Source organism: Anomalospiza imberbis, chromosome 3 (genome assembly GCF_031753505.1).
Source record: "Anomalospiza imberbis isolate Cuckoo-Finch-1a 21T00152 chromosome 3, ASM3175350v1, whole genome shotgun sequence".
In the NCBI taxonomy this organism is placed as follows: Eukaryota; Metazoa; Chordata; class Aves; order Passeriformes; family Viduidae; genus Anomalospiza; species Anomalospiza imberbis.
The window spans coordinates 25,608,454-25,632,941 of record NC_089683.1 but is presented as its reverse complement, the minus strand read 5'-3'; the positions used below and the strand labels follow the sequence as shown (position 1 = coordinate 25,632,941).

Sequence of the window (24,488 nt, the reverse complement as noted above, 5' to 3'; positions counted from 1 at the left end):
TTGATGTAATCTGTAGTACTCTCTCAGGGAAACCAGCTTTAAAAAATAATAATAAAGTTGCCAGCAAGGCAGAAGAATGTAGCTTTGAAGAGAGACAAAATACACATTATATTTCATAATATATAATATATAATATATAATATATTTCATATTTCATAATACAGCATTATATTTCTGAATGTAAAAATGTAAAGCTCAGCAGCCTGTAAAGAAAGCATTCTTCTTTAACAAAGTAAGTGTATCAAAACAATTAAATGTGTTTCTGTAAATGAAACGAGAAAATACTTTCTATAAAATACTCTCATAAACAATCTTATTCTTCTAAGACTTTGAAAAATTCCTGCTTTTCATATCACACTGAAACTATATAAAAATTTCACACAGTGGTACCAAAACTCCAGATGATCTATTTCTTGTCTAAGTAAGTATAAATCTAAGCCACTGCATCAGCCTGCAAGCCTGCTTTTCACCAACCAGAGACCTAAGTTTTCATATTAATTCCAAAATAGTGGCTTCCATTTTCAAATGTAACAGTTTTATGCATTCTTAGTAGAAATCCCTTAGGAGAGGTTGTCCACCATGGCATTCCAAACCCAGACTGTGTAAATACACTGAGCAAATAAAAACAGTGCAACACATTGTTTAGCAATGGTGGTTACAATTCCACTATTTCTTCTAGGATATCTTACTAAAAAATAGTTCCATCAAACCAAGCCAAGGACAGAGCAGAGTTTTTGTCCAGAGAGATATTAAAGGAGTCCAGAAACTGCTTTACAGACAGACCAGCAATATTGAGGGGAGAACCCGAAGAGGGAAAGGCAAAGATTCCTTCTTTATTTGTTCTTCCAAAACAAATCAGCTTCATTTCATCAACAAAACCCTTTTTTCCACTATTAGACTTTATTTCAAGGGGGATTTATTCCAAACTTCACAAGCTGTCTACATCCTTCTTTATTAGTAATTTGACCATATCAATTTTGTACACGTTTTAGATTTTCTTGCATGTCACTAGCAAACAATTTAACATTGTTAGGGTAAAAGTGATCCTGGTGAACCCTCACAGAAAACAGGCTAATGGGCCATGACTAAACATTTAGATAAGACTGTGGACAGTGTGACCAAGAAAACAGTTTTATCAGAAATTTTGTTTTTTAAACTAACACAAATATTATTGCAAAGTACTATTTATTATCTACATAAATGATACACAAAGCTGTTAAATAATTTACTTCTTACAGGCTCAAGTATCTTATAGGTTAGGCAAACATTCAGCAGCCCCACAAACACTTTGCTCCTTGCCTTTTCATCAAATTCACATTGTCTTCATGTTTTCAGCTAATAGAAAGAAAGAGGAAGAAGAAAGAAGGATAATCCAAGCCCCTACCTAAAGCTGGAAAATTACTCCAGAATGCATTCAAAAACAACACTAGCTTCCCTAAAGACTGGAACATGAAAAATAACCTTCCATTGGCATTAATGATTTCACCATTTTCACATCAAATTGACTGAAGTTGCAATGCAAAGAAACACACTACTCAGTCTAAAGTCCCAAGCTTTCAGTTAGGCCATGCCTGTAGCGCTGCATCCAGAGCATCATGAACATGTATCCCAATTTTTCTTGGTTCACAGAAGCTAGAAAAGCTTCTTCTTTACTGTTGTTTTTGGGAGTTTTAATCATTTAAATAAGAGTACTACAGTTTGTATATTTAATAATTTCATCCTAAAATAGCACCTGCAAACATACATTCCAGTAATCATTAAAAAATAAGATATGATTAAATACAGCTTTTAGGATTCTAACTGAGATTGGAAAGATAAACAGGCTGCTTAACTTCTGACAGGACTCTCTGATTTCACCAGATAAAACACTGTTGCTCAAAATAGTAAAAAAAAAAAAAAAAAAAAAAAAAAAAAAAAAAAAAAAAAATTGAATTTTCCTGAGGGTGTCACCTGGTCATCATCTGACCCCCCACATGAAACGGATTAAACTCACCTCACAGAAAGGAATTCACTAGTTTTGCCTTTTTCATTTGTAGCCAGTTTAGTAAGCTGCTTATCACTATGTCAGACTTTGTTTGACACAAGCAAAGAACACCAGGAAAAGGATCTGCCCTTTTCAGTGACGCGGGTCAGGTAGCATAGCTTGAAACAATTCAACAATTCATTGTGAATTCCTGAGACTTAGGAAAAATAAAGATAGAAAAAGAGAGGAAGGAAAAGAAGCAAGCACTCAGGACAAGTGTCATTATTTCTAGTTTTCTTGCTTTCTACATGTAGTTTATTCATTGACTTTTAATCACAGAACTGTCCTAGAAACACAAAGACACATAAATTTAGATTAAAATATGAATAATTTAATATGCAGGGCTTGGTTAAACAAACACAGTCAGTGAGGTAGTCCAAAAACTTCAAAATAAATTTGATATTACTACTCTGTTGTAATGAAGAGATAAAGATGCATGCACACATTATACTGCTATATATGTGTGCAACTACTTAGTTGTACTGTTTCTCCAAGTAAGGAACAAGAACTCCATGCACAAAGTCCTTTCCTTTTCCAGAACTGAGCTTCAGGTACTTATGTGCACATGCCACTGGTGTCCTTAGAAAATGAACTTCCTAAAATTTGCTTTTAGTCAAGACTCAAGTGGTACTCAAGTGGCACAACACCCTTCCCAAAAACACGTGGTGTCAATCTATACTTTGCTGAATTGCAACTCTAGGCATGAAGTAGAAAAAATAATAATTTCTTAATCAATCTTCTCCATTGCCACACATCACACACAAAGTATTAACCTAGATACCATTAAATTTGAGAATATAAAGTGTAATCAGCCAGTTAATTAATTGCTTGATTAGCAAAGGACACCATTCCCAGTTCTCCTACCAATTAAAAGTGAAGAGCCTTAAAGAAAACATTCCAGAGGCTTGTAAATCTGTCAGTCACAAACCTGATGATTATCAATTTCATTTTGGCCAAGCACAAATTAATTAAGAAGAAAATCTTATCTTCCAAAATACTACAACTTTTTATCTTAGCTGAAGTTCAGCTTGCTGGCATACCTAAAAATATAAAGGGCAGCCCTTGGCATTATCTACTGTCATCCATCAACTGAAACATTGCTTGGGCTTTTTTTCAGAGTCAAGTGTGGGCACAGAAAGAACATTTTATCATCTGCCTCACTATGCAGCTAATGCATGGTTACCATAATCACAGAGAAAAACTCAGTGATACAGGTTTGTCATTCCTGACAAACATTTCTCTATACGCCTTTAAAGGAAAGCTGAACGAAACAATTACTACAGAATTACCTAGAAACACTACCAACTAATACAACTAACACTACTAACACTACTAACTAACACAAGTTAGAGTCACACTTGACTGAAGAGCTAACAGAAAAATAATAAGAGCTTCCGATAAATACATCAACAAGTTTTCTTTCATTTACAAATCAGGATAGTAACATCAGAAGCAATTTTAAAGAAACTTGTTAACAAATGTTTCTCTAGATTCAATCACCGGATTAGCCAGGAAGAGTATTTCAAGTTGGCAGACCATTTTCTGAAGCTTATCCCAAACAGCTTGTCCAACACAGCAGCTAGTAAATTCTACTTGCAGAGTAATTATATCCTGCAGAAACCATCCTGTCAGCTTTTATGCTGCTGTATTAAGGAACAATATAAACATCTTCAAAGCTACTGCATTCACTGCTATGTAAAAAATAAATTCATTTTTCAAACATTTTGAACTTTAACCACTACAAAAGAACTTAACACCTTGATTATTCAAAAAAAAATTTTTTTTTTCTTGTACAACATATTGGTATCATTTTTAAAAATAAACTATTGATTTTCCAGTTTTCTCTTTTCTCATTCCCCAAAAAAATATCTAAAATATTTATAGAGAAAAGGAGACACTTGATGACACCTTTCTGCTTGTCTATACCAAGTTTCTTCCAAGAATCTAAAATTACTAACTGTTAAGAACTGAAAATCTGTAAGGATGAGGTTAGGATTTGCTATTTTTTCACCTTTTCTTAGTCTTTAGATAAATGGCAATCAAGTATGACCTGGTCAACTACTGAGTGCTAGAGCACATTATCACACAAGTGGTGTGGCTCCCCTTCCCACTTCTTCTACCTTAAGCTGAGGAGCCTGGTGTACAAGATCCTATTTTCCACTACATTTTTGGCACAGCTGTCATTTCAATTTTACTTTAGAAATCCAGAGTTACAGCAGAACATCTGCCTCAGGATTCAGACTGTATTCCAAATGTTGTCTAGCTGCTTTCAGCTAGATTGAGGAAGAATGTTTTTATTCATCATATCTTTACTGCAGCCTTTTCTGCAACTTTTATTTCAAAGCACATAACTTTTTCAAAGCAGTTAGAGAATGTACTTCATCCAGAAAGAACATATAAAGTAGCGAGTACAAAAGGATTCAGCCTTACAGTGGACTGTAAAGTTCCTATTTAATTATGAATTACACAAAGCCATTTAGTAAGAATCATAGTGCCCCCGTGCTCTAAAGGGGCCTAAGTAACTGCACATTTTGTGGTGTAGTTTGACTTTACTTCCACAAGTCAATTTTAAGCAATAAGGAACACCTTCTAAGGGTCCATTTAGATTTCTGCAGATAATCAGCATCTGCTTCTAATCAAACTGAGATGATTGCCAAATTAAAATTTTAATTAGCTTTTTGCATCATTTACAAACTGTTGTTCATTAAGTTTATGAAGGTGAAAAAGGACAACCCCAGTAGCTATATATTCTTTAATCACATCTATTACTCAATTCTACAATTTCATAAAATATCACCAACACCATATGTGCAAATAAATGCATGCAACTAGAATTACTGCAGCAAAATGCACCAGCTTTTTCCATAACTAGTAACAAAGTAATGCTTACAGCTCAAGGATCCATTAGAGAAGAGTAAATAAAGAGCTCCCCATACATCTTGTCAGTGCACCAAAAAACCAAGAAAAAAATTAAATCAAGCTTTATTTTAAAGGTTTGTGAGAGAATATTACCGCTTATTTTAAGCTTAAATATTTTAATCAAACCTCATATATCCATCCCTCAAAATGTTAGCTCACTAGAGTACCCAGGCTGCTGGGCAACCAACACAATTACTTTTAGATAAGAATAACTCACTACGTTTTTTAAAGCACTAATAGTACATGTTTCACTGTCTTATTTAACAAACTCTAGCCCTTAAAAAACCACCCTACTCCTAAACCTTTCCACATACAATTTTTTGTCTGTTATGACTCTAAGCATAGAGTTGAATGTCAGAAAACATACTTTTGGCAGTAAGGCACATTTCTCACTTAGGCATGCATCCATTATGCCTTTTGCTGTCAACTGTAAGATAAGCATCACTGGTTTTCAAGCAAAGGGACAAACAGAAGATTTAAGTAGTGGAAAAGTAAGATACAATTCAGAGCCATTTCCTTAGCAATTGTAAACTATAGCCTACTTGCATAGTTATTGTCTTAGCTTGGCATAAGTTTCCACACAGTAATCTAGACTCCAGATAGTTTCTAGTTTTCCCCATCCAGTTTGGGAAAGGAAGAAATATTATTTGATGCCCCTAAAATAAAAAGCTATAAACCCTATCAGAAGAACATTCTGGATTAAATACCTGTTCCAAAATGGATAGTTATAGTCACAGCCCTTTAATGGTTAGAAATTACACTGAGTATTCTCTCAAATGTATCTGTCCTTAATAGGGACACAAACTAGTCCCCATTCTCATTAATCCACATCTGACTGTAGGACCTTCTGTACCTAATAAAGGCAGTCATAAAGCATTTTTTCAAGGAGCTGAACTATGAGTTTTTATACAACTGCCCGACTACCAAGATAAATGTTTTTGAAGAAAGCATAATAGTGATATCAGAAAGTCTCTCATAGGACTACTCTGATCATAAAAATGGAAATTAAAGAAGTTTAATTTCTACTGCTTAAAGCAGCTAAAAAAGCACTTCAACTGTATCATTAAAGAGCTATCATGGAAAAAAATTCCATCGCTAATGCATTTTACTCTTTCCATTTTATTTTGCAGTTCTTATTCCTTCCTCTCAAATGCCTGCAGATGCACTCAAGACCTTTAGCTCCCCCAGCTGACTATTCCCATCTGCCATTCCTTCCCCATTACTATGATCCAAAGCATTTCTTAAAATAATGTGCTTTATAACAGCATCTAAAAATTAGGACATCTGATTCTGAAATAACTGGCTGCTACCCAAAAAATAAGGCATCTAAACTAGAAGTTATTTAAAAGGCCATAATATTTTTTAAATTCCAAGAGGCTATTCAGAAGTAAGGAAGTTCAATTTAAACATGATTTTTTTTCTGCTCTGTGGAGTGAAAACAGCAACACAGATGTATTCAAGATTAAATATGCTACACTTAGACGTTTATTTCTTTTGCACAATGCAGAAAGAAAATAGTGAACAGAAGCATTGCAGGAAATATAAATCCAATTATACAACATTGTTACACCACAGATTAAGACATGATAATGCCTATTAATTTTCATTTCTTCTGGGAGCAACAAAGTGGTACTAACAGTCTGAAGATAAAGAAACCAGAATATTCAAAACAATGGCCAGAATAACACCAAAAAATGAATTCAGAATTAAATTTCGCATTCCACTCCACTCCATATTCCAGTATGTAAGTCAAATTCCTGGAAAGGTATAGCAACAAATCAAAGCATCCAATAGTACTTAGGAAAAAACACAAGACTGGCAGTTACGCCCCTGTGTCAAAAAAACCCAACAGTATTAAGCTGATTTCACAGTCTATATCACAGTGCATAGACACAGGGGCACAAAAAAAAGCAGGTGGCATACTGTGTCAAACACCCTTGAAGTCACCAGAAGACACTTCCACATGCAAATGACCAAACAGTTCCACTGAATCTTCTATAGCCTGGGTTCAAAACCCATTGGAAGAGACATGTGTAGAAAAATTTAACTCAAAATAGAAGGATGTCCTAAGTCAAGTTCCACAACCAAAGTAAAATTTAATACTTCAGTTCCTAACCTGTGTATTAAAAAAGAAGCAGATCACGTACTAAAATGCCATGAGGCCAGGGGCACTGCAAGAGCTCTAGAGAACAAAGAAAATCTGATCTAAAATTGAAGGCTGTAAAATTGGCAAAGGACACTCACAGAAATGACAAAACATCACACAAAAAAGGCTTAAAGAAGAAACAAGAATGTATAATGACAGATAGAAGGCAAATATGAAGAGAAGGAAAAAACAAACAAACAGGAAAAAAAGCCCTACTTTTCTCAACTAGTGGATAGAACAAGAAGAAATAGGTTTGACATTATTTTTAAAAAGTTGAAAGTAAAGCAACAGAATGATGATCACCACTGTGAGACTTGAATATACAGATGCAGGGAACTTTGTAAGCAAAGCTGTGACATTTTCATGGACAAGGCAAATGGAACTACTGTTATCTTCAAAATGCTGTTGAAGGGGAAAAAAACCACCCAAAAAACCAAAAAAAAAAAAAACCACCAACCCCACACACAGCACTTTGAAAGTAACCACAGAACATTTTGTCCACCTGACGAGAACCTAAGACCATCCCCAGGGAGAAAAAGTGTGACTGGTTAAGGTGAACAGGCTTTTGGGCAAGTTTTTACAAGAACCAAATGGAATTGGCCCAGAAGTTCATTAGATGTTCCAAATCAGCACAAGATGTATCACAGAGCTACAGCTGCAGATGCTAAAAGGATAAATCTTCCATTTGATGTCTAAGAAGAAGTGGTAGGTCTTGGAGATTTAAAATTATGCGAGGCAAAGCAGACAAAAGGCCGAAACTCAGATTGAGGGCTTCAAAGGAGATATTTCTAACCATGTCAAGAACAGCTTTGTAGTTGAAGTCCAAGTATCAGTTACCTGTAAAACCATTTATTTTACATAATTCCTTCACTTCTTGACCAACTTACTTTGAGATTAAAATATTTTCTTCAATGACTATAACATTTAAAATATTCACAAATTTCCTCTTAGAAATATTTCAATCTGCTAGTGCCTTTTACTGCCAGAAACTGTCAGGCATCATTGATGTAATTACTCATTTTTAGTAAAATTTTAATACTTTAATCTCCTAAATTGATGTAAATCTCAACTGCACAGCTGTGTTTGCATATTCTCTTTGATGGGCTCTGTCACCTTAAATGTCAGTATTTACTCCTCTAGAGTCCTGCTTAAGGATTTCTGATACTCCCTTATGTGAGTGACTTTGCACATAGACTATTTAATATGCCTTGAGTGCTGAAAATTTCACGCCATACATAAAAAGCTTCCATATTTATCTGGATGATGAGAGTACTGTCCCTTAAACACCTTTATCTTTCCTTTTTTTTTAATATTTAAAATATAGAACAGACTAAAAACATTCTGAAATACCTTCAGAACCATTCCATTATTTTCCTTTTACTGTGATAGAAAACCAATCAATGCATCAGGGGAAAATACTCTTAAAGCACAGATTTATTTTTGCTTTCCTTTCATCCTCATCCTTTATCGACATTTTATTCAATATCATGTACTCTACCTCTTGCTCATGCTGGCATACATTGGTAGGTATAAACAATAATATTTCAGAGTACTGTAAAATTTTGAGCACCCAAGTAATGTTCCACTAGGCTGGGCAGCACCAGTCCAGGCATCTTCCACACTTGTCAAAGAGACTGGGCAAAGCTGTTCCTACAAATGATTCAAATGCAATCTACATGTCAGTAGTTCCAAGAAGTATCTCAAATATAAGCTCAAATCAAGCTTCATTTTTTTTCCCCTAAGAAATCCAGGTCCCAGAGGCTTCTTACAGAATACTAAAGATGGACTAACTTAATCCAGTGCCAGTTTTGTAAAAACTTTCCGAGGAGGAACTTAATAGCCTTCAAATTTCCATGATTTATATTAAATTTAGAGAGGCTTATTTTCACAAACTTTGTAAAAATTTTGAATTGTAATAATCCTATGCATGTTCAGACATATTCATCATACTGAAGTCATCATGTTTAGCCTGAATATTGCGAAGTTTACAGCCTTCCTTTTTCAAGTGAAGGGCATCTTTATAATCAGGTAAAACTCCTCAGAGCAGGCATTTACTAACTGTAATAAACACTGTGCTACATATTTTGCTCCATCAGCAATACAAATGTCAGCCACTAGACATAAGAAATCCTATTAAAAAAATAAAAAATTAGTTTTCCTTAAATTCCAGTTCTATTTTTAATTACAGAAAGCTCTTGCTCTTTGATTAAAAATTTCTTTAACCATGAGATGAGAACTACTATCATATCAAACTCTCTACAGCTGACTATCACATAAAAGCTTTGGAAATTTGGTTTTTTTTTCTTCTAGTTGTTAACAATGTCACTCTTTCCAAAATTTGCTAAGTAAGATCTTTTTATTAAGTACTCAAAGACCTTAAATATGGAAGGATTCAAACAACTTCTTAAGTATTATCCATAAGTCATGGATTGAAGATTTCTCAATTCTATAAAGCAATAATTCTGAATCCACAATTCACAAAATCTCAGAAATTAGTCTGCAAAACCCCTACAAAATATGCAAGTACCACTTTCTCATGTATGTAAGCAAATAAGAAAAGGTGAGAGATAACAGTTACTGAATTCTCAATTTTAGGTTCACTTTACTGGTGCTGTAAAAGACAATAACTGTGACAAAACTGTACAAGACAATCCATTTATTCCTCTTCCCCACTAAAGAGTTGACTCTTTTAATAAATACTGAGAATAATTTCTTACAGTGATTCTTAGAAGTGTTAGCATTGCTATACCAGACTACACTAAGGTCAAGCTTTAGCAGCTCTGACCTTTCTCAGATTACAGTTCTGAAACCAGAACTGTATCTAGAAAATGCAAGGCACCTCTCTTCTGGTTAAAGAAATTTAACTAAAATTTCTTAGTGCATCATAAGCAATCAAAAGATAAGAAATAGAATTTCTATCCATTTACTCATATAGAAAATTGATTGTAACATCAGAACTTACTTCCTTTTTCTGAAAACCTTCTTTTTTTCTAAAAGGTAGGGCACAAAGTTTGATTTCCATCTTGTTTTATGCACAGTAAGGTATGAAAACACTGTAACTTCTAACAGGAAAGCATGAGGAGAATAGTTCATCCTAATTTCCTTTTCAAAGGAAGTGTCTCCTTTTACAAACAGAACACTGAGTAAAGTAATACTGCTTTTAGAGGGGCCTTACTTTTGTAGAGGCCTCAAACTACTCCATAGCATCTAGACTGGTTTCAAATACATGTGGAATTCATTAGTAATAATCAAATGTTTTATACATGATAATACAAGGAAGGATTAGTTTTGCCTAAATTCCCATGAAAATTGGAAGTAGAGGGTGAAAGAAGAAGCAGGGAAGTAGATTTTCAATGAAATTATGATTTTTTGCCTCAACAGGAGTAAGAAAGTAGTACCTTCTTAATAATTTTGACATATTGAAAGCACATACAGTAGCACGGAATCCAGACATACTCCTAGTTATTTCCAGCAGCCTGCAAACATTAATTTATTCTTACAAGCCCAAATGTCAAAACTGTGACAGGAGAATATGAGGCTGGGGAATAAGCAACAAAAACACAGCTCCACAAACACACTTTTCACTGAAAGGTCTGTTAAACCAGAGAATGACATTTCTAATAGTCTCTCAAAGACACAGGAAAGCCTCTGTTACTCTTAACACTGCATAAATCATGTTTTATCTACATGCACTGACACCAGATATTTCAGTCCAGCAACACATAATGTACATCAGCCACATATCTTAGAATATTTAAGTTATTCTAATACGCAGTATTTTAAGAGAAAGGCTTTCTCTGTGGAGTGATGATTGCATGTTAATTTTTATTCACTCAAGTTTACAGTGAGAGCTACAGGCAAAGCTGGACTTTCTCAACAAAACAGTTCATAGCTGCAGTGCAAAATACTACTAAAATCATTAATGAAGACACTGCAATAGACATTTTCATTTAATCAACTCAGACAAACAAAACAGCATATAACAACAGGAACTCTTGTAATATCCCTAAAACACCAACAACGGTTGTTTGTTCAAACAGATTTTGCATTTTCAAGGTTTTTCATCAAAAGAAACAGAATGAGTTTAAGTCAAAAGGGAAAAAGTTTTGAATCTAAGTTATAATGATAAAACAACAACTGTGGAATGGGAGCATTTACAGAATTTTGGACAACTTATATTCTGCATTCTCTATAGCACATACTTAATGGGCAAAAATCAAATTGTCTATTAAAAGAAAACAGGATAATTTACATGTATGTGCATGTATAAAGTTCAAGTTACAATAAAACTTATATAATTGCACATAATTTCTTTTAAAATTATAAACAATAAATAATCCTCATATAAATAATACTTAACCACAATTTGTAGCTACTGTATTTAACACCAGCTTCTAATTTTGTGTTATTTAAGCTCACTCATGGTCTTGGTAATACACCTACAGCTCCAGTAACTCATATAATATGCACAAACAAGAAGAGTCAAAATGGTTTTTAGCATGCACAAACATGTGCGTGTCCCCATGGTGACAGTAACACAGAAAGCTACATTTTTGAGCAATCCATATAGGAGTTTCGCACTTGGATTATTAAATGTTAACTATGTCCTCAACAGCTATCATAAGCATTCATTGAATGCACTTATTTTCCATTTCCACATAGTTTTCCAGAAGTCACTGTTCACAGAGGGAACAATGCACAAAATCCCCAGGTCACTGTAGTTTGCTGTGGTTTCTATAGCAAGAAGCCACATCCGAAAAGTAGTTAGAAGATTGTAAAGGTTCTAGAGCAACATTTATGAATTTGGCCACAATTATTTTTCAACTGAAGTCAACAATGTGATGAGAACAGACTGCATATACAATTCATGTAAGAATCAAACGCAGCCGTTGCTTTTCTTATTACTGAAACATTTAGGGTGAATTATCACACAATTCACCAAGAAAGCAAGATATTATTAACATCAGTGTTATTTGGCCCAGATGGCCAGATAAGACCTTATCTGAAGAACCCAAACAATGCTCTTATCTGAAGAACACAAATTTGGGATCTCATAACATGCAACCCAGAGTCCTGAGAGACTTGGATGATATCGTTGCCAAGCCGCTCCCTGTGGTATTTGAAAAGTCATGGCAGTCAGAAGTCCCAGGTGAACGGAAAAAGGCAAACATTGTACCCATCTTTAAAAAGCTTAGAGAAAACCCTGTCAACTACCAACCAGTCAGCCTCACCTCTGTGCCTGGAAAGATGATGGAACAGATCCTCCCAGAAGCTGTGCTGTGGCACATGGATAACAGGAAAGTGATTTGGGACAGCCAGCATGGCTTCATCAAGGGCAAGTCCTGCCTCACCAAACTAGTGGCCTTCTATGATGGAGTGACTACATCAGCAGACAAGGGAAGGGTACAGATGACATTTATCTGCATTTCTGTAAAGCTTTGACACAGTCCCCCACAACATCCATCTCTCCAAACTGGAGAGAAATGAATGCAATGGGAGAACCATCAGATGGATAAGGAATTGGCTGGACATCTACATTCAAAGGGTAGCAGTCAATGGTCAACTAAAACACGGGAAGTTTCAACTCTACATGAGGAAGAACTTCATGCTGAGGGCTGCAGACCACTGGAACAGGCAGCCCAGGAAGGTTGTGGAGTCTTCCTCTCTGGAGATATTCAAAACTCACCTGGTTCCTGTGTAACCTGCTCTAGGTGACTCTGCCTTGGCAGGGTGATTGGACTGGATGATCTCGAGAGGTCCCTTCTAACCCTAACAGTTCTGTGATCCTGCCCCTCTGCTTCACTCTGGTGAGACCCCACCTGCAGTGCTGCATCCAGCTCTGGGGTTCTCAGCACACGAAAGACATGGACCTGTTGGAATGAGTCCAGGGGAGGGACACAAAGATGATGAGAGGCATAGAACACCTCTTATGTCAGGAAAGGCTGAGAGAATCGGAATTGTTCAGCCTGGAAAAGAGAAGGCTTTGGGGTGACCTAATTGTGGCCTCCAGTACTTGAAGGAAGCCTACAAAATGGAGAGAGACTTTTTACAAGGGCCGTGTGGTCACAGGACAAAGAGGAATGGCTTCAAACTGAAGGAGAGTAGGTTTAGATTAGAAGTAAATTTAGAGTAGGAAAAAATTATTTACTGTGAGGGCAGTGATGCCCTAGAATAGGCTGCCCAGAGGAGCCATGGATGTCCCATTGCTGGAAGTGTTCAAGGCAAGGTTGGATGGGACTCTGAACAACCTGGTCTACTGGAAAGTGTCCCTGCCCACAGCAGGGAGTTGGAACTAGATGGTATTTAAGGTTCCTTCCAACCCAAACCATTCTATGACCTATGATCTAATTCACCCAAAATTTTGATTCAAAAATACTGATCAGCTTTAGTAAACCTTGTTAACTTACCTGTGTAATTACACATTTTTTCAGCTGTGTTTGTAGACTGAAGCAGACTGAGCTTCTCTTGTTGTAGCACAAAATTACATCACTTTAATCCTCACACACACTATTCCCCAAATTTAGAAGTTCTGTATGGTTAGCTTTTTTTATAACCATGACTGCACTTTCTATTTTTTAAACATGATTGCTAAAACTATCTTAATGAGAATTTTAAAAAACAACAGACATGTGCAACATAAACACAGAAAGTAACATACTTACAGCTTCAAATGATAAGTTAACGTGTTCCAGGAATTTCTGCATTAAACTTTCAGTTAGTTCATTGAAGCGATATCGGAAGAGATCCATTTCTTGTTGAAGAAACCAACGCCTGAGATCCTCACTGCAAAACAAAACAAATTCTGAATCTACATTATTTATTTGCTTGAAAACTAGACCGCAAACCCAGTGAACACAACAGTAATGCTGACTTTGGCCTGTGACCCACACTCACTGAGAAGCTTGGAAGTGAAGGTAGGAAACTTTCAGTAATGCACACTCAATCAGAAAATACTTGTGGAGAGACAATACTTTCTATTTGTTTTGGATAAAAATAATTGTAGGTAACTTTCTCCCTTGATATTTAAAGGACAGATTTTTTCTACAACACAGCACAATATTTCTTCATTGTACAATTAACATCACAATAAATGTAATGAGGCAAATACACCAAAAGTGAGAATTAAAAGGAGTAGCCTTCAAAATATATCTCCAGCTGAAGAAATATGCATATATCTCCGTAAATGTGATGACCCTGCATTCTATCCTAGGCAACAAATAGCCTGCAAACAGGCAAAATGAAAATATATGGCAATGAAGTTGGGTGAGGAACACAAATAGAACATCTAACTCTTGGCAAAAAAGGGGTTTAGCAACCGCAGGTGAACAAGTAGAAGAACAAATAGGAACACAGGGACAGGAGTCAGAAGACATAGAACAACACTGAAGCCAATCCAAGTACTTTAAGTACTCATGGAACTCTTCACATCTTAGTGCTCAGATTCCCAGGCATCAGCACACTACTGAAAGCTACAGCAAGTAGGAACCAGAGTGCCAGTAAAAAAAGCTACCCCACGTGTGCAAGCACAGAATGCAGATGATGCTGGTATCTCACTATCACAAGGCACTCTCTTAATCTGTCCTCTGAGAGCTACCCTGTGGGCCACTGCCATTGGAATTCACAGAGCACAGAAATACTGCAGTCTTATATATGTTCCCTTTACAATATTTAAGCATCTTTTCCCATAGGGAATATGTGAATCACAACAGAGTTGTTTGTGGTTTTGTATACAAAACCTCTGCTTGAAATATGGCTTAAAGTAATTATTACATAAAACAGCCAAACAGAAAGGCTGTTAAGGTGCTTTGTAAAATATAATCCTGTGGACAGTCTCAGAGCTTGGGATGTAATAATAATCAGTGCAACTTAAAATGGAAATTAATGCTCTAATGATTGATCTGTCGCAGTTCTGTGACCATCCTGGACTGCAGTTAAATCCTGGGATGTTACATTTTTTTCCATTTTCCTTGATTTACAGCGCATTTGTTTCCCTGTGGGGGGAACCAAACAAAACAACACACACACATAAAAAACAAACAAACCACAAACATGATTATATATCACTTCTCTGGAGGCCAGCCAGTCTGTTGTTCCTTTCCTTCAGGAAAGCAGATCAAAGGCTGTAACCCCACCTATCCACTTAAGTTACCATAACAAGAAAACTCTCATCTCAAACTCATATTAAGGAATAATACATACTGTCAAAACCCCACCCTTAACTGAAAAGCAATGTCACTGTCATTAGATAGCTTCAGCAGCAGCTTGGTTAGTTAAGGGAGTAGCAGGTCATTGAAGTGTAGATGTTAAGAATATCTCCTCATTTTTTGCCGCTTAACTCTCTGGTGTGCAGGTTACTTAGCAGTTTAAACCAGCTCATAGATTCCCAACTTTAAAAATAATATAAGAAAACAGTCTCTTTCACATAGGGAACAGCACTTGAGGGGCCGGGGTTGGAATAGAAATACTTTCCACCCCAAGGAGGAAAAAAATCAGCATAATTGTTAGGAAGCATGAACATATAAGTACTTTATGTAAGGCACGCAAATGCTTGTAAATCTGGAATTTAAGACTAGTAGCTCCCATTCCACAATTAATACAAGAGTTCCAACAACTTAACACTGATTTATGAAAACTCTGGGCATGGGCCAGATCACTGCTTTACTAGGCAACCAACACCAATGGATTACTCAGAGTTTAAGTTTTAAAGATTAGACAGCAAGGGGAACATGGGTTCAGATAACACACAAAAAGAAATGCTACTCAACATAAAGAGGGAGATATTTTAGCAGAGAAGTCTAATTTATCATTTAGAAAAAAAAATGTCAGGGAGTAGTGAACAGGCCTTGCTAAGTCTGAAATAGAATTTATGTCCTTGTTATGTGACACAGATGCAAACCAAACCAAAAAAACTTTAAAATGGCACAAAAGGATTTTTGAAAGTTTCCTGGATAAAAGGAATTCCTGCTGTCAGAGCAGAGGTAAAATTCATTTCTTCCATCTTAAGAAAGTAAAGTAAAAATTATGCCCCTGTGACTTTCAAGGTTCTTCATAGCTGATTTGCTGAAGTGACAGGAGATGGAGTAGACAAAAACAAAAATGCACACTCCCGTCCACATGGAAATAAAATTATCTTTACATCTACATGTGCCATGAAGGCAAATGAAACAATATTATTCTATTTCCTGGTCTTGACACATCTAAGTGACATTAGAAGAGATGTGATAGAAGGGCATGGATGAGACTTTAAATATCCTGTCATATGGAAATAAGCTTTAAAGTCTTGAATTTCAGAAAGCAGAAGAAGGAAAGTCAAGAGATTACTACCTTACAAATTTAACTGACCAGAATGGTGGAGCTGGTCACTTCAGAACACATGAAAACCAAATCAAAACAATCCAATTTACAAGTGAGGACTGATAGAGATGAGAAAAGAAAAATCTATATAAACTTTTACCCCTGGATGGCACTGTTGGCCAACTGAAAATGCACTATCGCAGGAAAATGTAAACACAGGTACAAACTCAGGAACTCAATTCAACCTAGCTTGCAGTTATGTCTATTTAAGTGCACTTTTTCAATCACTTGTACTTTAACAACTTTCTTCTGTTAACCTAATGATTTGTGCCAAACTTATTTTTCTGACCTATTATGATAAAAACTTGAAGTACTGTATGTTCTATTTGCCTCCCGATTTTATCTTTTGGGAACTTGCCAGTTGTAGAAAATAGAAATATCCCTACAGTATTTGCTTTTCAAGAGAGAATAGAGAACACTGGGTTACAGGCCCACCTCATAGTTCTTAGAATGCTATTTTCCATGTTATGAATAAGCACTAAATCCACCTTTTCAAAGTACAAGTAGAAAATGACCAAAAGCTGCTTTATCAAAATGCAGCAAATACATAAAAATGGGAACACAAAATGACACCTGCAAGTTGTCTAAACGGTGTCCCAGAGCTCTATTCAAAACTCCTCCTCTAAAGATGTCTTTCCCCCCAGATTACAAAGCCAGGCTCTTTCCTGCTGATTCTGTGGTCCAAAATAGCTTGCATTCATTTCTGCACAGCGGTTCACCATTAACAAGCTGCCCATTTCTGCCCTGCCTATAGTCTAATATTTAAGATACTTCCCTGAAGCACAGGGTTTCAACAGTACCTGCAATTTATTTACTAAGCAAGAACTTCAGTCAAATTCTCACCTTCCACAAGAGCAGAATTTTCATTAACCACCAACACCCTCAAATATCTCATCTCCCACAAAAAAAAGTAATGATCTAAATAATAACAAAATGTTTAAAGTAAAGTTTTGGCTTTGGAATTAAGCCAAAGTGATTATTCAAAATGCCACTAACACAAACCACTATGTTTTCAGGGGCCTTTTAGACCCCAGACTACTTGAGGATACTACCTTTTAGGGGGGTTTGGCAAACTTAAAACACATGTAAAGAAAGGTATTGTCAAAATCAGCAGGACTAGTATGATTAAGGGAGTTTATAAAAACACAACAAACAGGGGCACTAGAAAGAAGGCAATATTACACTTATTATTCACAATCATAAATTATACAGGTAGAATACAAAGGGACATACAGAGTTGCAATTCTGTTATTCAATCTGCTCCCTTCTTTCAGGATTTCAATCTCCACTATTAGAGTCACTGCAGTGAAGGCTGGTATTGATCTCCACAACCACAACCTATTCCTCATGGTACATGCATCATGGATCTAGCAGGCTCATTGATCACACACACTGACAAACTGCCTTCAGCACAGCCCAGATGTCTTTTGAAAGGACAACAGGATGGGACGTGAATGATCTGGAAGATTTCAGGGTGTTTAAAAGTCACCCAGAGCCTGTCACGGTGAGATTTCATCCATCTAGAGGCAGGCTTTTGAGACCTGTGCTACTTCCTACTCTGATCAGATGTTCTGCAGCAAGAAGCCAAAGCCATTTCAAAGAAAAGCCCCATCCACTCCAGCTCCATATCCCATCTTAGACCACAATCCCTCCTACTCACCTTCCCTGTCTGTTTTTGCTTACAAATCTGTATCTATAGCAGCACTTCAGTCATGCCAGCTACCACAGTATCATAATATGCATTCTATCACAGTCACTTAATTAAAATGAAGTGTATTGCAGCCTTAAGTGCAATTGAGTCAGCAATTCAACACACGTCACATCTGCCAGTTTTAATTCAAAAAAAGACTACAGTGATAAGAAGTAAAGAGTTCACACAAAAGTAAAACAAAACAACTTGCAGACATGAAGCACTAACAATCTCTAATGTCATCCAAAAACTACAGGAGAAACAAAAGAATGTGTTTTACAGGATCAAGATTTTGCTTGAAACTTCATATAACAAAAAAATTGCAGTGCAACCAGCCACAGCAACGAATATGGACAAAAAACAGAGACAGCAGATGAAGCCTCAAACTCAGATGGTACTTTTACATCTTTTTACTTGTTTTCTGTCAGTCAGAAACAGTGCTCTCTGTCTTATATAGTAATATAAAGCCTATTTAGATAGTCAGGTCTTTGGTCAGTTATCAACAGTTAGCATATACTGAAGTTAAACTATGCTATCAATCACTGCAAATGCCTGACAAACAGTTAATACTGATGTGCATTCATTTAGAAAAGAGCGATCAAGAGACTCAAATCAATTGCATGTGTTCAAAAGCCTAAAGTTTGTAAATATTTTAGTTATCACAAAATCCAGATCTTAATTGATTACACATATCCCTTTTCATCACAGTTGAGATCAGATTCCTAGCAAAAAACCCTCTTTGAGCCTACTTCTCTCTTTAGTAGCCATGCAACTCTAAAGCATCTGTAATGTCTATAGTAAAGCACTGCAGTATCTGTATACATTTTAAATTTATCATAAGAGTACAGCATAATCCAAAAAGTACTTACGACTGGCAGTAGGCAAGGCGGAGTATGAAATGAGAGATATGATCTTTTCTTCTTGCCTCATAATCATCCTCAGCCAAAGCCTGTAGAACATATTCTCATTATTTCTGAGAAATAATCTCTCCTAGATTAAAAATCCACAATCAATTTACCATTGCTGTTCAACAGTGTATTAATAGTCACCTTTTAGACAACAAATGCCAACTTATTGAGGAAGGTGGCTACCCTAAAGAAAGAAAAACTTGAAAGAAAACCCTTCCACGAAAAACTACACCCCTGACAAAATGACAGAACTGCAGTTTTGGAAATAACATTTCATCACCTCTACTTTTATTCATTATTCTGGAATGGTATAAAGAAAAAAAAGTGCAAGAGAGTTCTATGTCTTGATCTTTACTCACTCTGTAGGGAAACTTCAGTTTCCGGAGCTCAGTCTCCAGTTTGACTTTGTATACATCAGAACTTCTTACATAGCTCACACCGAGATTTTCAATTACTTTAAGCACTGGGCAAAAAAAGAAAATGTCCGTGTTAGAGACAACATGCTGAAAGCAAACTAAATGTATGACCGCTCGGGAAAGGCACAAACTGGGCTAAGGCCACAGGAACTGCTTTCAGTGGCATGAGGAGCAAAAGGGTGAGAAATATGGAGGATGAAGTGTGGCCCGTGAGTCCTGAACAGCTGGCCCAATTCTGGGATCCATACTGTCACCAAGGAAAGGGAGACAGCTAACTCTGATGGACCAGTCTCAGAACATCGGTTTCATCTCTAACGAAAACTTGGATCCAGTTTTCAGGACTTCAGGGGAAGCCCTGGCTGCCAGCCACAATGACCTGAAATGCAATACTGAGACATCAAATATGTCACAACATCTACAGAATGTGAAATGCGCTCATAAAACCCCCCCGTGTAAACCAAAACTCCACAATCCCGACAGCTACAATAAACGCCCACTGTGAGGTCTCTCCCAGCTCTCCGAAACGCCCAAAGCAACGCGTTTTCCTTTAACGGGAGCAGCCAGCCCAGCTCCCGTTTATGTCAGGCGAACAGAGCATCCAGGCCTGCCAGAAACACTGCCACGACAGGAAGGACTCAGAGCATCGAGGGAGGGAAGGGACGGCAGGAAGGAGAAGGGAAAGGGGAGAAGGGGGGAGGAGGAAGGAGGGAGGGAGGGAGACACCACTCACGCCTCAGGCGATCGATGGCAAAGCTCTCGAACTCCACCAGGGAGATGCTTTCCGTGGGGGGCTCCAGGTAAAACTGCAGGCTGTGAGGGTACTGCTCCCTCCTGTCTCCAGCCAGCCGCGCATGCCTCTGCCTCGCTCGACTGGAGAACTCCATCTCCCTCGCCCCGGGGCTGCCCCTGTCCCCGGCCGGACCGTCCGGACCGCCCGAGCACCGCTCCCGCCGCTCTGCCCGGCGCGACCCCGGCCTGAGCCCGCGCGGCCCCGCGCCCCGGCTTCCCGCGCTCCGCCGGCCCCGCCCACTTCCGCATAGGGCCGCGCCTACCGAGCGGCCATTGGCTGCTGCAGCGATGTGGGCGGGGCGTGTTGGCCGCTGCCCACACCAAACATGGCGGCTGCGGCGCAGGCAGGTTCCCGCACCCGGCATGGCGGCCCCGGCTCGAGCTGGGAGATCCTGGCAGGTGTCCACACCTGGCACGGCCGCTTCCGGCACTGGCCCATTCTCCACTGTTGTACAGTTTTTTAATTTTGTCACTTTTCCAAGACAACTGCAGCATTTGCTATTTTTGCCTCTGTGTTGGCAATTTTGCCGCAGCTGGGGGTCTGTTGTTTTATGCCCCTGCCACAAAATGCTACTTAGCAATTTTTCCCTCAAAGTTGCTTAATGATCTTGCAAGAAGTTCGGAGCGCAAAAGGCTGGGAAATCAGAACTGGCATACAGTTTGTGCCAACAAAGTGAAGAAAATCAGTGGTTTAGCAGACAGGATCATGGAGCAGGGCGCGCACGAGTGCCGTGTGCGCGGGGCCACGCGGGCGATCGGGCAGTGCGCGGCCCCGGCAAACGCGGCCCCGAGCCCGCCCGCAGCCGCCGCACATCGCACCAGGCGTGCCCCGTACCGCACATCGCACCAGGCGTGCCCCGTACCCGCACATCGCGTCAGGCGTGCCCCGTACCCGCACATCGCACCAGGCGTGCCCCGTACCCGCACATCGCACCAGGCGTGCCCCGTACCCGCACATCGCATCAGGCGTGCCCCGTACGCGCACATCGCACCAGGCGTGCCCTGTACCGCACATCGCACCAGGCGTGCCCCGTACCCGCACATCGCACCAGGCGTGCCCTTTACCCGCACATCGCACCAGGCGTGCCCTGTACCGCACATCGCGTCAGGCGTGCCCTGTACCCGCACATCGCGTCAGGCGTGCCCTGTACCGCACATCGCACCAGGCGTGCCCTGTACCGCACATCGCACCAGGCGTGCCCTTTACCCGCACATCGCACCAGGCGTGCTCTGTACCCGCACATCGCACCAGGCGTGCCCTTTACCCGCACATCGCACCAGGCGTGCCCCGTACCCGCACATCGCACCAGGCGTGCTGCTGAGCTCAGCCGAGGAGGGAAAATCCGCTCCACTGCGGGGCAGGTGGCCACACCCACAGTGCGCACAGTGCGCACCTCTATGCTCGCGCTGTCTCAGGCTGTGGCGGCTCCTCTTTGTCTGGGCCAAACCACTGCCACGGCAATATCTGAACGTTTTAGCAGAAAGTCAAGTTTCATTCTCCAAGACTCCTCTATGATTTCCAGGGGAAAATATACTATTGATACACTGAGCTCCATCAGTTCCCACATTTGCTTGGAGTGCTGTACCCAGCCTGGCCCAGAGGGGGAGAAGTACGACAATGCTGAGGAGCACAGCAGAAACCAGAGACGCTTTTCATTTTAATTTAATTTAATTTCTACTCGTGTTTTAGGTTTTGGCACATAAGCAGCACCACACCTTTGGAAACCATGGTTTGCAGTTTGCTGTCCCTCGCTAATTCTACTGAGCCACGTGCTGCTGAGTTTTGACAGGTCAGCAGCTATGTCTACATATGTTGTTTTCTTTTGTTTATTTTACTTCTAGGGTTTTTTCTTTTCTTGATGAATATTAATCCCCAGATTGTCTGCAATTAAGTGAAGATATATCTTGTTTGTTTAGGTTTTTTTTTTAATTCAGTTAACTGGTGACACTAACAGCATTGCAAAAAGTCATACATGAGATTACTTCAGCAGAAATTAAGAATCAAAATTAACATCTATATTACTAGATTTAATTACTATATTACTACACTTAAATAGAACTTACAACTCAAGACCTTACCCTTTCACACAAAAATCATTTTCTTGGGAAAAGAAAATAGACAAGTGAAAATTTATCACCTTGGGGTAAACCCCTCCCTCCCCCTCCCCCCCCATTTTCAAGCTTTCTTACCTATGCATCTATGGAAACCTAGAGATGGTAGTATTTCGCACTATATTTTGGTTACTTTTTTCTAAATATATTTTCATGACTCCCACAGTAACATTACCATTTTGAAGTAGTTTTTAAGAGAATTATTGATGTTGTAATGACCCACCTCACAATTGTTTTACAACAAACATCCATATGCTCAGCTGTCAAGCTGTCCCCCTCATCCCACACAAACACAGTCCAATGCAGCATACCCCAAACTATTCTGCTACTTAATTGATGCCCTGTTGGGAGGACAGGGTTAAAAAGCAGAAGAATGGCAATGAGGAGGATGAGGGCTGCAGATTCACTCAAGTGACCTTGCAGCTGGGAATGTCAAGGCTTGGAGAATAACAGTGAGAGGAGGCCTGTATATTATGTCTATTGCTGTTTATACTCTGTTTTGAGAAGCATTTCTTGTAGAGATAATCTAAGTGTTTTGAGAGACTTAGAGGCACTCTCAGAGACATGCTTAAGCTCCCTGGTTTTGGGAGAGAGAGGGTCAAAGGTCAGAGATCATAAAAAAAAGCCCAGAGGAGATCACAGCATGCTGGTAAACTACAAGTGCAGGACCCTTGCAAAATTGGTACAAACAGCATGCCTGCCTTTCATTTGGATGGACTGAGCCTAACAGTGCCTGCCTTCCTGCTTGTGTGTCTCTGCCAGGGTGTTGCCTTGGGATCTTCCAGTTAGCAGGGTAATGCAATAAATTTACTCTTTGTATTTTATCTGTATTTTTGTGCTTGTTCCAGCTGCCTGCCTGTGTCAACAGAGACACACAAACACACACACACAAAATCCTTATTGCATTAAATATGTATCATTGCACAGTTGCTACTCCCACTTTTGTTATATTAGCTAGCAGAGTGCCTAATGCTAATCTGCCAGAGCCCAGATGTTCTCTATTTGCTTAACTACATCTACTAATAAAAGGGTAAATATGGTGATGCTGATATGTAGTCTGTCTTTCAAACCCCATTCATCCCTCATCTCTGGGATGTTTGGATCTCTGTGGGTGGCAGTGATTAGCACAAAATGTCCCTTCCCTGCTTCCAGTGCCCTTTCAGTTCTTATTGTTAATTGATAATCTTACTGCATGTATCATCAGCCTGAATTCTCATGCAATTCTGTCTTCAAATATATTGTATTAATATCTTGCACTTTTGGTCTTTTCACCTCTTAAAATTATCTTCTCAAAAAAATTTTAACTTTTGTTTGTTCAAAATATTTATTTACATATAAATAAATGTCTAACTCCCTTGTGTAACTCGATTCCTTTACTGATCTGACCTTTTCAGAAGTGTTTTCTTGTAGTCTATTTGTGTAATTCCCAGCCTAATTCCTTTTTTTTTTTTTTCTGTTTTGTAGTTCTCCATGTTTTTTATTACTTCTTTAAATATTTGACATCCAGGTTATATTGGGATTTTACTTCTGACTAAAATGCACAGATACCTCTGTACTTACTATAAATAGCAGGGTAAATGTTCTGGGCTGGCCTTTAAATTCCTGCAGGCTCTGAAGTGAGTAAAGCATGAATCATACAGGGAAGAGAAGTTCAAAGAGCTGCTTTAGCTGCAATATGCCCTCAATGTTAATTTATTTAAGTGGAGAGTAACAATGGTCACATTCCCTTGTGACACTCTAAATGTCTCTTGCTTCACTTACACAGGGCTTACAAATCCCGTGTCCAAGACTCTATTGCAGAGGAAGAGAAAAATCTTGATGTATGTTCACAATCTTCTTAAATTTATCCTGACAGGTAGGTCTATCATTCAGCTCTGCCTCTCACTGCATGCATCTTCTTCACACTGAAGAAGTTTAGGCTGCTGTAATAAATACATTCATTGCATCTTTCTTCGGTTATATATCGTATTTTTGATCCCTTTGCATAATTTTTCAAGGTACATATAGAGGCAAAATCTGCCCTGTCCCTGCACTAGGCTTTTTCCAAAGGGATGTTATCCTTGCATTTTCCTACAAGATGCTCCATGAACTTGAAATAATTTTGCTTGCCATGCTGGGGCTTGGGGAAGAG

At 38.6% G+C, this 24,488-nt stretch overlaps 2 protein-coding genes across 3 annotated transcripts in view; one reads left to right on the top strand and one right to left on the bottom strand.

The window, feature by feature from the left end:
- The window catches only part of PRIM2 (DNA primase subunit 2), an 88,986-nt gene extending 68,585 nt beyond the window's left edge, over window positions 1-20,401 (bottom strand). The window contains exons 1-4 of one of the 2 annotated variants that reach the window (XM_068183687.1): window positions 20,187-20,401; window positions 19,400-19,503; window positions 19,002-19,081; window positions 13,751-13,871 (exon numbers count right to left, since the gene is read on the bottom strand). In XM_068183687.1, coding sequence (XP_068039788.1) covers window positions 13,751-13,871; window positions 19,002-19,081; window positions 19,400-19,503; window positions 20,187-20,340 — 459 coding nt within the window. In that variant the 5' untranslated portion in view covers window positions 20,341-20,401. The remainder of the gene's footprint in view (window positions 1-13,750; window positions 13,872-19,001; window positions 19,082-19,399; window positions 19,504-20,186) is intronic. The other variant, XM_068183686.1, reaches the window with a different exon arrangement.
- Window positions 20,402-22,878: 2,477 nt separating this feature from the next.
- The window catches only part of RAB23 (RAB23, member RAS oncogene family), a 35,409-nt gene continuing 33,799 nt past the window's right edge, over window positions 22,879-24,488 (top strand). Inside the window, exon 1 of the mRNA XM_068183714.1 lies at window positions 22,879-23,150. The gene's annotated coding sequence lies outside the window, so the exon portion shown is untranslated. The remainder of the gene's footprint in view (window positions 23,151-24,488) is intronic.